Source organism: Mauremys reevesii, linkage group 7 (assembly GCF_016161935.1).
Source record: "Mauremys reevesii isolate NIE-2019 linkage group 7, ASM1616193v1, whole genome shotgun sequence".
NCBI classification, from domain to species: Eukaryota; Metazoa; Chordata; order Testudines; family Geoemydidae; genus Mauremys; species Mauremys reevesii.
In genome coordinates this window covers 57,448,096-57,464,977 of record NC_052629.1, presented here as the reverse complement: position 1 = coordinate 57,464,977, position 16,882 = coordinate 57,448,096, and the positions used below count along the sequence as shown (strand labels likewise).

The 16,882-nt window shown below is 40.2% G+C and overlaps 1 protein-coding gene across 1 annotated transcript in view; it reads left to right on the top strand.

The window, feature by feature from the left end:
* LOC120368902 (heparan-alpha-glucosaminide N-acetyltransferase-like) overlaps window positions 1-15,352 on the top strand; it is a 106,452-nt gene extending 91,100 nt beyond the window's left edge. The window contains exons 3-4 of the mRNA XM_039481638.1: window positions 3,751-3,875; window positions 14,577-15,352. Of these exons, the coding sequence (XP_039337572.1) occupies window positions 3,751-3,875; window positions 14,577-14,604 (153 nt within the window). The 3' untranslated portion in view covers window positions 14,605-15,352. The remainder of the gene's footprint in view (window positions 1-3,750; window positions 3,876-14,576) is intronic.
* The last annotated feature ends 1,530 nt before the right edge of the window (window positions 15,353-16,882 follow it).

The following is a 16,882-nucleotide window of genomic DNA, read 5'->3' as shown; positions in this document are numbered from 1 at the left end:
AGAGTTTTCTCCCAGCGCTGGCGCTTTGACTACACTTAGCGCTTTGAAGTTTAAGTGTAGCCATAGCCTTAGGATGTGTTTATTTTTACACCCCTGAGAGACATAAGTTTTGCCGTCATAAATGGTAGTGTAGGCATGGCCAAAGCTTTTGGACTTCATACTATAGAAAAAATTCTAAGCATATTTTTCAATGGGTGCATCTTGATGGATTAAACTGGGTCCTGTGTAGCTCCCAAATCTTTAGTGTTTCAGGCTTTCCCCCTTGTTAAATGTTTCCTGTAGGTTGAATCTTGTGTCATCCTCAAAGTGAGATTGTCTCATCACCCACACAACTCTCATTTAGCAGACTTTTCTTTCCCTTGATGGATGATGATCCAGTTGTTAAAGCTGTAATTGGTGATGGTAGTAATATATGATGACATTCTCTGTCTGCCACTCTGCAGCTATTTTAGTTGGGTGTACCTTACTCGCCTTTTTGGCTTTGCACAAATGGCACATAATTGCAATCTACTACATTTTGGTGGTAATGTCACTTTGCATGATCGTAGCTCTCTCCACAATATCATGAAGCTGAGCAAGGATCCCAGGGGTTTTGCAGGGACTTGGGTCCACTATCTTCATTGTGGCTTTGATGCAGACCAGCTTCAGTATAAAGAATATCCAGAAATATCAGGTGGACTGTAAAATGTGCCGACCCTTAGATACCCTTTCTCATTTTAACTGTAATAAATGCTCCCTATCTATTTTTAGTCTAGCATACGAGGAAACATCCTCTCTCCCTCTGATGATTTTAGTCCAGTTACAAAGGTGAGAATAAGTAAACTGCTCCATCTCCTGTTTTCCCTCCCTCCAGACTTTCATCCGGCACTAATGCTACTATCATAGAGGCAGTATGGCAGTGGTGGCTACAAATACAGTTCTCCTCTTGGTTCAGTAGGGACTTGATCCTGCTCTCATTGACTCATGTGGTGCAGGATCAGAGCCTAGAAGGGTGTCCATTGATGTAGCTGCTGTTATGCTTGCAGTGGATTATTGTTCTCATTAACAAACACTGTTTTTTCAAGTATCAGAGGAGTAGCCGTGTTAGTCTGGTTCTGTAGAAGCAGCAAAGAATCCTGTGGCACCTTATAGACTAACAGACGTTTTGCAGCATGAGCTTTCGTCCTTCGGATGCACTGCTTGCATCCGAAGAAGTGGGTATTCACCCACGAAAGCTCATGCTGCAAAACGTCTGTTAGTCTATAAGGTGCCACAGGATTCTTTGCTGCTTCTACTGTTTTTTCAGGATTTTTAGATATGAGCCCTATCTTTTCCCCACTCCTCCCCCTGGTGATAAGAGGATCTTCTCTCCTCCCATGTTTTATTTTTATCCCCTTCAATGTCTGTATGAGTTGAGATTAAATGAATGAGCATTGATGTGGCAATGAACATGTACTGTTTTTCTGCGTTTCCTTATTGGAAATTAGAAATTGTTGACAACCACCAGCATGGATACAATGACCTTACAGCGCACTTACAGAGTGACCTAGAGAAATTAGATATCTGGACAGAGGAAAAACCTGGGACATTGCAACTGAATACATCTTGGGAGAAATAATTTGTAACTGACACACACATTCTGCGGGCGGGGAATGTGTGTGTCAGTTACAAATGAGGGGGGAAAGGGGAAAAAGGAGAGGGTAGTGAGGAGCATAGGGATTAGCAATACTAAAAGAGACCTAATGGTGGTAGTGGACAAATTAGACATGAGTTTACAATGTAATATGACAGAAAAAGGGTGAGTACCATTTTGGTCTGCATCCACAGAGGTGTCATGGGGCAATATAGAGCTAAGTGGCTCTGACAAAGGAGAGCCTGTATTAGTGAGTTCAATTTTGGATCCCTCATTTCCAAGAGAGATGATTAAAGTGGGGGGTGAGGAAGGGAGGGGAGAGAATGGCTGGAGGGATTGAATTATGAGGAAGGATTGAGAGGTAATTGTGTATACTTGGCCTAAGTGATGGCTATAACTAAGGAAGGTTTCTGTACAAATAGGGAGTGTTAATAACAGAAGGAATAGGAATTATTGTGCATGGTACAAGAGGCTGTAAATAAGAGTAATGAGATAGAATTGAGAAAGGGGAAATTGAGGCTTAATGCTAGGAGAAACTTCCTGATTGTGGGATGTGTTAGGCTGTGGAATAGCCTGCCAAGGAAAGGGATACAGTTTCCATTTTCCACAGTGTTTAAAGCTAAACTGGAAAAAAAAAATAAAAAATAGTTTTGCATTGGCAGGCATATGAACTGGTGACCTCAAAAGCCTTTTCCATCTCTGGTTTCTGTGACTCTATTTTAAATGTAGTGTAAATGCATATTTATAGGCTAGACCATAACAGCCTTTTCCTTGCTGCAATGGTCTATTAATGATACACTTTTAAAAAAAATCTCAGTATATAATTATGCAGCGGACCCTAGTGACTCTATAGAACCTCTTACAGAATGCTGAGTCAATGCTTTTAATAATTATCTAAATATATATTTGCATGAGAGCTCAAAACCACCAGTGAATATAATGTACATGTTTACTTAGATGTTCCTGTCTTACCCTATCAGCTGCTTCTCTGGTCTATTGTGGCTACTTGCTCAACCACACTGCTAAAATGTGTTGATGCCATGGCCCCTTACCTGCTCTTCTCTCCTTTACAGGCTGCTCTTCACCATACTTCTGGTGCTATCACTATTTGTCACCACTGTAGGTCCCAGTTGAGATGGGGCTCCATTAGGCAAGGCACTCTGCAGATTCACAGTGAGAGACAATCCCTCTGCCAGAGACTTCATGCTCTAAGTAGAAAGGCCAGACAAAGGGTGGGAAGGGAAACAGAGGCATGGAGAGGTGAAATGATTTGCCCAATATCACACAGGAGGCTGGTGGCAGAGCTGGGAAGAAATCCCAGATCTCATGGATGCTACTCCAGTGTTCTAACCACTGGACCATGCTGCTCATTTATACTTGCTACTGGACTAATGAGCTCTTTGTGGAGGGCTGTAAGTTGAAGTAATACTCCACTGAAACACTCTGTTCCTTGACTCTTGTTTCTAACCTCCCAGCCATGGGATATAGCTGTCCTTGCTGTATACGTCCCTGTGGTTTGCATTACTGTTTGTTTACTGCATTGTAATACAATGTACCTTGGCCTGGGGCTTTGAGAGTTTTGTTAAAGATCTTCTGCCCCTCTTACTAAGAATATCAGGCTTTTGTACAATTTGATGGTGTCACTCAAAACTCCCTGGCAGTCCCCCGGAGGTAACTTGGTAATGAACTGAGCTCAAACTTCAAAGATTCAGATTCATTTGAGGAACTTTGAACTGACAATGAATAAATGTGGTGTGTGTCTGTCTGAAATTTCCCCAAAACACATAGTCAACCCCTTACCCCATCACCCCTAACTGGAACAGTGATATGGGAGTTAGACAAGGTACTGACAACCTGCTTTTGCTTTCCACAAGATTAAATCATAAAGCAAACAGTTTTGTGTTGCTTTTAGTTCTGAAAAAAAAAGTCCCTTAAGTGAAAGAGAGAGGATGTGGATAACAGATTGTAATTGCCTCTTTCACAGACTGTACTCTGGTTAAAACACAGTGTTTCCTGCTGAATTGCATGAAAGAAAAAAGAGCTTTAAATATTGATGTCTACGTGAAGCTTCCTAAAGTGCCCAGCTATACTTGTCTCACAGTATTTCTTTAACAGCCTTTATTTTCTGCTCTTTTTAGATTGGTTACTGGTGGGTTCCAGCCAGAGATATTGTCCTGTACTGGCCAGAATGGATAATCATTGCTGTTCTGGAGACAATGTGGCTCTGCCTGACATTTCTGCTTCTGGTACCTGGGTACCCCAAGTAAGTTAGAGTGAATAAGATGATAACATGATGGCAGCATGTGCACCATGCTGAAGGCTTTTTGATTATAAAAACATGCCCTCACTCTCCCTGCTGCCGTATGCCAGGGGGGTCTGTGTACCCCACCCACCCACCCATGCCAGGGGCTCCATGTGCGCCACCATAGACCCTCTTTTCCTCTTCCCCACATTCTTATTTCTTTTCTCTCTGAGAGAGAAGTCATTCAGGGTGTCAATATTTTAAAACTATATTTGGAGGAAGAGTAGAGCTGAGATGTGGGGTATTGTTGTATTGGGAGGTGTAACGACTGCCATCAGCCAAGTCTTTGGACCAGGAGTAGGCAACCTATGGCACGAGTGCCGAAGGCGGCACACGAGCTGATTTTCAGTGGCACTCACACTGCCTGGGTCCTGGCCACTGGTCTGGGGGGCTCTGCATTTTAATTTAATTTTAAATGAAGCTTCTTAAATATTTTAAAAACCTTATTTACTTTACATACAACAATAGTTTAGTTATATATTATAAACTTATAGAAAGAGACCTTCTAAAAACATTAAAATGTATTACTGGCAGGCAAAACCTTAAATCAGAATGCATAAATGAAGACTCGGCACATCACTTCTGAAAGGTTGCCGACCCCTGCTTTGGACTATAGACAACTACAGCGGTGGTTGAAGCTGCTGGGTCTGCTAAGCAGATGCCAAAGCCACTCTCCATTTCCCTCTTCTGATTTTCACTAAAATCAGTAGGATTCTGCACATTGGTGCCTAGGATAGTCCCTGAAATTTTGGAATTGACCAAATGCAGTGATCACAAGTTATTATGTTACAGACTGATAGAGAAATGTTCAGTTGAGTATAATATCTCACTTCACTTGGCCAACCAATAAGCAGCCTATAATGCAGAGAGTGAATTGGATGGTAGGGAGAATGGATAATTGTAATGATGATTTCCTCAATTTCAGAGTAGCACAACCTAGTGATAATGTACATGGCAAGGAGAAACATCTGGTGAATGAAAATGTAGAATGACCATTAAAATGGAAAAAAATAAAACAGGTGTAAATCTGAATCTAAAGGAAGCAAGAGTATATTCAAATTTTAGGAAGACATTTGTGTTAGGAAGGATTCTGCTTTCAGTTAAAAAGGTGCAAGTCTGGAGTAGTTTCACTTAAGAAGAGCTCTGTGTGGCTCGACAGCTTGTTTCTCACCAACAGAAGTTGGTCCAATAAAAGATATTATTTCACCCACCTTGTCTCTCTTATGTCGATAGAGTCACTTTAATATACTGTGTACTGTATAGAAATTGGCTCTTCGAAAGAACAATCCTTAGCATGAGACTTTTTGTACTTCCTGGTTCTAGTTAGGTAGAGAGAGAGCTATTATTTGCAATATTACTTACTTTACACACCATTTTTCGTGAAAGACAACATTCCTTCCTTGGATGGAGTCACATTTGCTCTTTACAGATTGTCTCAAGAAACTCTGAAAAGTCTTCTAAGTTTTCATGAAATCTTGGAGTGGAGAGAGTTGTGTATCATTTGATTTTCTGAAACATTTTTATTGCATATTCTGATCAGATCCTATTGTTAATTTATTCAAAATGGAAAAAATGTTGCCTTCCATTATGGAAGTTTTGGACCATAATAATGCAATTATTACTCAAGTAAACTCATATTGACTTCAATGGTAGCTTTGCCTGAGTGTGAGGACTGCAGGATTTAGCTTCACAGTAATACAATAATGTGGGTGAATGAGTGGATGGCTGGGTTTGGTTTTTTTTAACTCTGAAAAGTAACTGAAAACATTATTGTGGGGTTCTGTGTCTGTTGTGCCTCACTGCACATATATGCTTGATTTGCAACTAAAAAGATGGTTTATCAATTATTAACAGTCCTGTAAATGCAGCTGGTGAAAGTCAAGTTGAATACTTGCCTTCCACTGGCTCATCTAAAGTAAAAGAGAGACTGTATAGGCCAATGTCTGTTCTCATTTACACCTGCGCTGTGGTCATGAGGGCCATATAAAATAACAATCCGTCAAAAACTCTTGGTTAGATTCTGCTTGAAGGGAGGGGTAGCTCAGTGGTTTGAGCATTAGCCTGCTAAACCCAGGGCTGTGAGTTCAATCCATGTAGGGATCTGGGGCAAAAATCTGTCAGCGACAACAGTACTTGGCCCTGCTGTGAAGGCAGGGGACTGGACTCAATGACCTTTCAAGGTCCCTTCCAGTTCTATGAGATGGGTATATCGCCATATAATAATAATAAAATGCTGGTGCAATTAAATTCACAGTAATTCCAGACTTACACGTGTGTAACTGAATCTGGCCTATTCTCTTGAGTGAAGTTGTGCACGTTTGACAAATTATAGACTTTGGCCTTGCAGCTCTAAGTTAGTAGAGAACTGTTGGTGATTCACGAGCCAGAATAAAGTCTAGCTTGCTCACTCTTACCTTTGTCATCTTTGCAAGGCTAATGGGAATAAAAGTAGTAAAATGTTATTTTTGACACTAAGGTAAAGAGATGTGTTGTTAGTGTCAGCAACTATGACTCTGAATACCCTGGAGGAACAGAGCTGTCGAGTAAGAAAGTGCTGTTATCAAAGGGTAGGGTGACCAGATAGCCAGTGTGAAAAATTGGGATGGGGGGGGAGGTAATAAGAGCCTATATAAGACAAAGCCCTGAATATCGGGACTGTCCCTATAAAATCAGGACATCTGGTCACCCAGGGTACTTCTCAGAGTTCACCAGCAATTTAAAAGCTAATGACCACTGCAGAGAGCATTGCGTGGGAATTAATGACCAACTAGTGGAGTTGACTCAGTTGGTCATTAATGGCCTGGAAAAGTCTCACCTGGAGGTGATTATTGCAATTATAAATCCAGGAAATACAAAAATTCAAAGAAAAACGCTAAGGTGTCAGATAGAGCTGAACCTTGTCATTGACAGTGTTCTGTTTCCAATAAACGAATTGCCCACTTCTCTTCCCAGTGAAATCAATACATTTTTCACCATTGACTCAATGAGAGAAGGATCAGCTTGTATAGATCCAAGAAATGTCTGACCCTTATTCACTGGGTGATTGAGAGGTCATGTTAGGAGGCATTCATCTTAATACACCCTGCACTTCTTGACTCTGAACAAAGTGCTCCTGCAAGATTTCCTGCTTGGCCAGAAACAGGAAGTGCCACATTCCTCAAAAGTGAGCTTGTATTCAGGTTTCCAGTCCAGTTTTGCAGACATTAATTAAAAAAAAAAAAGAAAAGTAAATGAGCTTTGGATAGGCTTCTGAATTTTTGGATGCAGTGTAAGCTGACCTGTCAAATCATTGTAGGTTAATCCATTACTTGTTTTTGTAACCTTGGGTTGTCTTCAAAGATCAGTTCCCCTTCAGCCAGGAGTTGCAGTAGTCCCTGCTGCTGCTATGTCCAAACTGCTCTGAGTACAAGGGCCTGTGAATACCCATAGTGCCAAATTCATCAGCCTTGCTCCCACAGGGCAGGGATGTAGAGTGATCCTCACTGAACTAGGCACAAGGATTGGGAGGACAGAAATTCTGTCTACATGCACTACCCTCGTTCTTCTGGTCATGGTAATTCCTACTGCAGTTCAACTCTTAAGTACCTCAGGATATATATCCTTCAAAAGGGCACTTATAAGGATCTACTATATACTACGTGTTTTGCGGCTTCATCATTTAAAATATTCTCCTTGCCTGCAGCAGATTGTGTCTAAGGTATACGTGAGGGTTTGTGATAGAGCTGTGTGAAATGGCTGTATCAGTTCTCATTTTGTGAATACTTGTGACTCTGGTGTAAGGCAAAATGTTACTCCTTCAACAGGCACAGCTTATTTTTTCCTAGCAAGAGCTTGCTTCACTTGTGGATTGGCCTCAAGTGAAAAAGTATAACTTTTCACAAAGGAATTATGTTATTTCTCATAGGGAGAGCACTTTTTCCTAGAAAAATGAGTGTTCCTCCTGTGGGGTTTGAGATAAGAATAAGACCACCTTGCTCTCAACAAGGGATTTTTTTTTTTTTTTGCCACTGGGGTGGGTAACCCTTTCTAACACACACTACTTATACATGGCAACACTTAAAATTTTATGTCTAGATTACAATTAAACTGTCATAAGCACAGTATAAGTCTCTCTCTATCTGTGTGTGTGTGTGTGTGTATATATATATATACACACACAAATATGCAAAGACACAACTGAAGGTGTGCATCTGTAGCTCTTTCTGTCCCTCCTCACCATCAGCAATTCTCACTAACTATTTCAGTGGGATTACAATTGTAATGCCTTATGAACATATTCAGCTTGTTTGGCTATCTGTGGTGGTCCCCTAATTGCCTACTCATAGATATGTTGGTAAATAGCAGTGGCAGGCATTTTTTTATGTCACTCCTCAATGTAAAAGCTTTACACAGATGGACATACAGGAGTCACATTATTCTCTTGTTGCATACCCCATGTACTGTCCATCACCTGCTACCGTAGGATAGTCTCAAACAAGCACAAGCCTTTATTTATTTGCAATTGTCTCGCCCTCTAGTGGCTGACTTAAAAATGAGGTTCTGAGCTCTAATATCTGCCAGAGCTCCTCCAGCTCTGCAGTCTTGTGAGTCCTAAGTAGAGTTCTAATATCTGCTCATTGTCCTCGGAACAGACTCGTCTACCTGCTGGCCTGAGCACCTCCATTTCACAACTGCTTTCCTTTTTCTGCTAAACTCCTGAAAGGTTTTTATCCTTATAGTCCATAGCCACAAAATTCACATCTGAAGCTGAACTTCCCCGAAATTTTGGGATATCATGACCCAGTGTTCTGGTTCAGGCCCATTTCTAATTAATTTACAACCCTCCGGTACCCCGCAATGAAAGCAGTGATCTCTGATTGCCTGTTTGTAGGGCAAATTCCACAAACTTTCTTAAGAGGTTGGGCTTTAACTTTCTTGCAACAAACACAAAGTAGGGAAAGGGAATTTGTAACACACTAAGTCATTACAGCCTCTGGTTTAAATTGATTACAAGGAAATGATATGCCGCAGGAAAAAAACAATAGATAAAAAGAAGTGTCCTAGGTAGCGAGAGAAGATGAATGCGGTATGTTTCTCCACCTAAGATTTTTCACGACAGAGTATGATTGTGTAATATCTCACCATGAGGAGGCTAATATAAGGCCATAAATCAAAGAGAACAGCTTTTCAAATAATAAAACACTGTCTTCTCGCTAATAGATACCAAGTTAGGACACTGAGCTATTGAAAACAAGCTTTAGCACTCGTCTCAGTGTTGATGACAATGACTTATGCATTTTTAGGTCTAATAGGTTTTTTTGGGACAGATGGTAGCCAAACATAAATTCTGCAGATTGGTAGTTTGCACCCTAGGCACCTAAACATACAGGTTAACTAAAATTAATATAAAAGTGTACAATATTTTCTATAATTTAATTAATATCTATCACTTAAATAGACCTATAGCTCAGTTTCTGTTTATATTAACCAGTGTATTGTTAGGTTTCCATACCTAAAAAAACAAAAAAAAAAGGTAATAATTGGAGATATACCAATCTCCTAGAACTAGAAGGGACCTTGAAAGGTCATCAAGTCCAGCCCCCTGCCTTCACTAGCAGGACCAATTTTTGCCCCAGATCCTTAAGTGGCCTCCTCAAGGATTGAACTCACAACCCTGGGTTTAGCAGGCCAATGTTCAAACCACTGAGCTATCCCTCCCCCCTGCAAGCAGAAATTTTAAACTTGGAACTGAGATGTCCATTTTGTTGAGGATACAGGAGGTACATCATTTGATGTCCCTGGCTATGTTGGTTTTGCTTGGGAAAAATCTGGGTTTTTGTTTTGTTTTTTCATAGTAAACTGCAAAGATGGGATGTGGAAGACATACATAGAACATGTAGATACACTAATAAGGTTCTACTTTAACAGTCACTTCCTGACCATAATTAGGCTTTAAAGTAGTGGTCGCCCACCTTTTTGTGGCCAGTAGCACATTCATGTTTTCAGAAGAGTGTGGTGGGTACCAACAATTTTTCAAGTCTTATTTTGTATTTGTACATGAAATAATATGAAAAACATAATATTTAATATTACATAATATATGAATCCATAAGATAAAAAGGGTAATTTTACATGTAAAAGGTATTGAATTATTTGGCAATTACTCTTTCACCTTACCATGTGAATTTGCAATTTTTATCTACCTGTAAGAAAAATTAAGGAGTTTTTACAAAATAAGTATCATAAACAGTTTTCATCTTCTTTATTTTTAAAAAGTAAAACATTGTTGAACTGCTGGGCCAAATATATTTATTATTCTTACTTTAACATAGAATGAAGCCTGCAGGCCCGGAGTTCTCTGTCCCCGGCAGGTGCGGGGCCACAGCTTCTCTCTGGCTTAAGCCGCGGCCCTGCGCCTGCCAGGGACCAAGAACACCGGCGCCTGCAGCCCCAGAGAAGCCGGAGAGAAGCCAGAGCCCCGCGCCTGCCAGGGTCAGAGAACGCCAGTGCCTGTAGCCTGCAGGCCCGAAGTTCTCTGTCCCCAGCAGGCGCTGGGCCTCGGCCTCTCTCCCCTTCTGGGCACTAGGCAGGCATGGCGCCTGCCAGGGATAGAGAACACTGGCTCCCGCAGCCTGCAGCCCTGGAGTTCTCTGTCCCTAGAAGGCGCGCGGCCGCGCCTTCTCTCCCTGGCTGAGCACTAGGCGGGCACACATAAATGCCCCGGCGGGTGCCATGGCACCCATGGGCACTGCGTTGGGGACCGCTGCTTTAAAGGAATCCAGCAGAGAGACAGCGAAGCTGACTGGTAGAAGGAAAAGAGAGAGAGAATATTTTTGCTGGGGGGAGGGTTTAGTTATAAAATATCATAATGGTTTAAAGTTCCCACACCTTCAGGGAGAATAATATGAGTACAGGGGAAAAATGAATAGTGAGGTTTTAAGCAGAATAGATGATATTAGCAGGGTGATAGTACATGCAGCTTTCACAACAACTTCAGTGGAAATTTCCCAGGTGGAGGAAATGCGAATCAGTCCATGAGTCAGATACACAGGTCATGAAGTCCCACCAATACAAAATGGTTAACACGCAGAAGTCTATGGAAGTAAGTATTAAATTAATTGCAGAGAGAGAGCGCTCCAACAAGAAGCATTAAATTTGTTTTAGGTAAGTCTTAATGAGAAGCAGGGATTGTCAAAGAAATTAGGTGCTCAAATTCAATGAATATTAAATGGGAGTTAGATTCTTTTGAAAATCCCTGCCCTTCATTGAAACCAGGACAATCAACTATTTAGTCATACTTCCATCATTTAAAAAATAATTTTAGGGAAATTGAGACCAAGACAGTTTAGTTCCTTATTTTCAGATGTTAATTAAAGGCAATGAAGAGATGCATCATTTTAGCTAGTTACCTGTTTGTGACCCACTGGCAGCAAGGGGGAGAGAGACATACAGACCCTTAGTCAGATGAACCAAATTTAAACAGCACCTCCTGGTGTTAAGTGAGAAGCTGTTTGGGAAATGATTTTTTTTTTCCAGTTCCTGGAAAACCTTTTTGGATTATTGTTTGAAAACCGAACATTTTTTGGTTGTCAGCAACAGGAAAACATTTTGACCAAACAGCCATACCACTTGCTTCTTCTAACTCCAGTAGGGTTTTGATACCTGCTAAGCTTCTAAATGTGTCTGCATATGTATCTCTGGAATTCAGAATTTGAAATACAGAGGGACAGATTTTGCTCTCAAGTACATCAGTGTCAGTCCTAAGTAGCACCTTTGAAATCATTGGAATCACTTTATATTTATGCTCTTTTAGGTGGCGATTAGAATTTGACCCTGATTCCAAAGTGCTGAATATTATTATTCTCAAAACCTCCCATATAAATTCAAAAATACATGTAGCATGGTGGTCTTATTAATGAAACAGGAAGCAAAATGCTTGGTCGGGTCTGAATGTTTGCTATAGTATTATTGCTAAAATAAAAATGTTAAATATCTTAAATTAGGAACAATCGCATGTGTGCTGCTAATCAAAAATAGGTGATTATTAGGATAATTGCTCAATTTTGTAAGCAATAATGCCACCTAAAACACAAGATTCTGAAATGTTTTGGGTGATTAACAGAAAGTTCGACCTTAGTTTAGACCTAACTGTATCGTGCACACAAACTGGAATGTCTTTGTCCAGAGAAAGCAGCAGTGGTCTGGTGGACAAGACGAGAGGAGAACTGAGGTTCTGTTCTGAACTCTGCTGCTAATGACCTATAGTATGACAGCATGTCTTTGTGCCTTGGTTTCCTCATTTGTAATTAACTTACTTTCCTTTGTGAAGTGCTTTGAGATCTATGGTGAAAAGGGCTATATAAGAGTGTTGGGATTCTCTCTAAAACCTTTCCACTTGTTTTATCTGGAATACCTTGTCCAGTTCTGGGCAAACACATCATGTAGTTCTCTGGGATCCAAAAAACTCAGTTCAACTCCAGTTTTAGTCACTTTGTTTACTTTATTAGGCAGGTAACAACTCTACGCCCACACCAGCCAGGGCCAGACACAAGGGATTTAGGTACAGGGTGATACCACAATTCCAAATCATATCTCACACTGCACAGTTTATATCCATTTTTCCTAGCTACTAACATCTATACTTGCACGTAAAGACCAATAGCTTTGCTGGTTGGGTAAAGCAAGCCAATCTTTCTGCCTACTTAATTTACTGTAAACATAGTGGTAATAGTTAGTTTAGTTAGTTTTCTGCCTCCCTTATTTACTATCAGCATACAATAGTTAGTTGTTTGTGCAATTACTTGTTTGGGCTTGTTCAGCAGTTACTTGTTCAGGCATGTCTTGTCTTAACTTGGGCCTGCTCATGTCAGCTAAGCCAGCCGTACAAACAGCTAAGTATTCATTATTACCAGAAATATAAAGAAGTTAAAAGGCCAAAAATGAAGCCTCCTCTCCCAGCTTTATTCATGTTTTCAACATGTATCTTTAAATAAGGGCAATATTAAATGTCACCTTGGATTTTTTAAAAACAAATTAAAGTCCAGTTTTGGCAGAGATGACGAGGGGTGAAAATCAGAGCCCTGAAGTCCTATTTCCTCTTTGCTAAGTCTAGAAGATGAAAGATGGGGAACCCTTACAATGCTTTTTATTTGCCTCTCAACTAGGGTTGCCAACCCTCCAGGATGGGCCTGGAATCACATTGGTAGATGTATGTGATATATGCCATCATGTGCCAGCAATGCCCCTCTGCCATGTACATTGGCCAAACCGGACAGTCTCTATGCAAAAGAATAAATGGACACAAATCAGACGTCAAGAATTATAACATTCAAAAACCAGTCAGAGAACACTTCAACCTCTCTGGTCACTCAAATACAGACCTCAAAGTCGCAATACTCCAACAAAAAACTTCAAAACCAGACTCCAATGAGAAACTGGAGTTGGAATTAATTTGCAGACTGGACACCATTAAATTATGCTTGAATAAAGACTGGGAATGGATGGGTCATTACACAAAGTAAAAACTATTTCCTCATGCTAATTTTTTTCCCCACTGTTACTCACACCTTCTTGTCAACTGTTGGAAATAGGCCATCCTGATTATCACTACAAAAGTTTTTTTTCCGCTTGCTGATAATAGCCCACCATAATTGATTACTTTCATTATAATTGGTATGGCAACACCCATATTTTCATCTTCCTACTGTATTTTCCACTGCATGCATCCAATGAAGTGGGTTTTAGCTCACGAAAGCTTATGCTCAAATAAATTTGTTAGTCTCTAGGCTGCCATAAGTACTCCTCATCCCTGTCCGTTTCAGAGCAAGGGCAGAACTTGTTCCACAGCCAACTCATACAGGCAGTAGGAGTCTGTCAGGTTGGTGAGAAAAGGGGAACTCCATTTGCCTGAGCTTGGAGTGACACTAAATCTGTCACAGATGTCACTCTTCAACCCTTACAGATTCCTCACTGTTCAGATATTCAGCTCTCATGCATTCCCTAAGCTGAAAGTCCATCTCCAGCGAGAGTTAGGAGAGCCCACTAAGTCCAAACAGACTTATGTTAATTTCAGTTTGTTAGGATTGCCTTATGAAAACATTAAAATGAATAAAGAGTGCAATATCTTTTCAACATATATTTTATTTGAAAAAATATGAACTGGTTTAACCAAAAGTAGCTTTATTGAATGCATTTTTAGAAAATATATTGCTAAGATATAAATGACTTTGTATTCTAATCATAATCATACTTTCTGTTGTTTGTCAGAAAAAAAGTACATCAAATATCCAAATGACTTGAGATGTGTTTTGCTGATATTGCAGCAGCAGATGGTACATCTCAATTAGAGAAACATATTTTCTGTTTGGCTTATTATAATAATATTATAATACAGTTTTAAATTGAATTCAGTTCCAGTGGAAGATCATAGACAGACAAAACAAACAAAACTGTGGATTCCGGAATCTACAGGATTTTTCTGGTTCTTTAACCATCAGACTAAATATTGCACAATACACTAATATGCGTATAATAAACCCTAACCATGAATTGAAAACAAGCCCACATATTTAATTTAAAAAAATGTCCCACTATAATAGCAGTCAAGTCTTGCAAAAACAAAAAATCAGTTCTGACAGCTGGAAACAGGATTGTTGGAATTAATTTAATATTTGGTATCCACAGAGGTTATTTGGATCCTGGAGGGACATGAGATGATGGAAAATACCCCATCTGCACAGGTGGTGCAACAGGATATATTGATAAGTGCCTGCTTGGAGAAGACCATATCTCCCACTACTCTGCGTATAAGATGATCAATATTGAAGGATCTGTCTAGTTGAAACCCTTGCAATATGTGAATCATTTTGCCTATAGCTTTGGAGATAATTGTATTGCTGGTCTCATCGTCTAATGAATGTTTCTCTCTTCTCACCAGGAATTAGCTAGGTACAGTAAATCAAAGAAAATATTTTAAATCATTATTGTAACAATAGCTTACTATGTCTGTTTACTTAATGAGTACAAAAATAGTACCAATAACACTGTTAAGGCTGAGAAATGAGGAAATGCAGAGATATTTTCATAACCTTAACTCTGACTCTGTTTTCTTATGACTTAACATACCCATCTCTCTTGACTTAATTAAAAACTGTTAAATATAATGGGTAAAATCTTGGGCTCCATCGAAGTTATTAGCAAATTTCCCATTGAATTCAGTGGAGCCAGGTTTGCACCTCATATATAGTATAAAACAACTAATCAACAAATTATCTTGGTGCATATACAAGCCCCATTACTGAGTGCCCCCTAAATATTTAAAAATAGAAATGACAGTAACAATTTATTTGTTCCTTCTCAGCCTGAAGAAGAAACAACATAATTAGTTCTTAGAGGCTTTGTCTGTCTGTTTTAGATTGCTTGTTTGTGCAGGTCAGCGTGTGTTGCAATATGAAGAAATTCTTAAGGGAAAACAATGTCAAATAAATTAGATTTGCTTTTAATTTGTATACTGTCTCAGTGCTCTTCACAGTTAGTTTGATATGTTTCTGAGATTTACAAAACAAGTCAAGTTTGAAGAAAATTCATTTAGAATCATAGAATATCAGGGTTGGAAGGGGCCTCAGGAGGTCATCTAGTCCCACCTTCTGCTCAACTAAATAATCCCAGCCAGGGCTTTGTCAAGCCTGACCTTAAAAACCTCTAAGGAAGGAAATTCCACCACCTCCCTAGGTAACCCATTCCAGTGCTTCACCACCCTCCTAGTGAAAAACTTTTTCCTAATATCCAAACTAAACCTCCCCAACTGCAACTTGAGACCATTACTCCTTGTTCTGTCATCTGCTACCACTGAGAACAGTCTAGATCCATCTTCTTTGGAACACTCTTTTAGGTAGTTGAAAGCAGCTATCAAATCCTCCCTCATTCTTCTCTTCTGCAGACTAAATAATCCCAGTCCCCTCAGCCTCTTCTCATAAGTCATGTGCTCCAGCCCCCTAATCATTTTTGTTGCCCTACGCTGGATTCTTTCCAATTTTTCCATATCCTCCTTGTAGTATGGGGCCCAAAACTGGACACAGTACTCAGATGAGGCTCACCAATGCCGAATAGAGGGGAATGATCACATCCCTCGATCTGCTGGCAATGCTCCTACTTATACAGCCCAAAATGCCATTAGCTTTCTTGTCAACGGGCACACCGTCAACTCATATCCAGCTTCTCATCCACTGTAACCCCTAGGTCCTTTTCTGCAGAACTGCTGCCTAGCCACTCGGTCCCTCATCTGTAGCAGTGCATGGGATTCTTCTGTCCTAAGTGCAGGACTCTGCACTTGTCCTTGTTGAACCTCATCAGATTTCTTTTGGCCCAATCCTCTAATTTGTCTAGGTCCCTCTGTATCCTATCCCTACCCTCCAGCATATCTACTACTCCTCCCAGTTTAGTGTCATCTGCAAACTTGCTGAGGGTGCAATCCACACCATCCTCCAGATCGTTAATGAAGTTATTGAATAAAACTGGCCCCAGGACCGACCCTTGGGGCACTCTGCTTGATACCAGCTGCTAACTAGACATGGAGCCCATACTCTATTCAAAACTGAAGCAGATTAGAATGCTAGGTTTCCTCAAAACTTTCGGTTTCTTAAATCTGGGATCATCTCAAAATGTAATCTGTGTCCTGAATGGACAGGTTCAATCTCTAGGCCTTTAAAGTGTAAATGTTTATAATTTTGAAAGTCCCATTTATGGTTTTTCTTTAAACTGAACTTGTTTGGTAAACATCGTTGAGACGTAAAAATCAAACCACTCTTCTATGGTACCTAAAGTCCACCAGACAGTGGTTTTTTTCACATGCAGTCTCCATTGCATACACTCCTATGCCTTTTTATTGGAATATCCACACTGTTGTCCTTGCTGTGCATTGCAAGATACCTGCACGATCGACATGCCCTATAATAGTATTTCCTTGAAAGTGGGGAGAGAAACCAGGATAG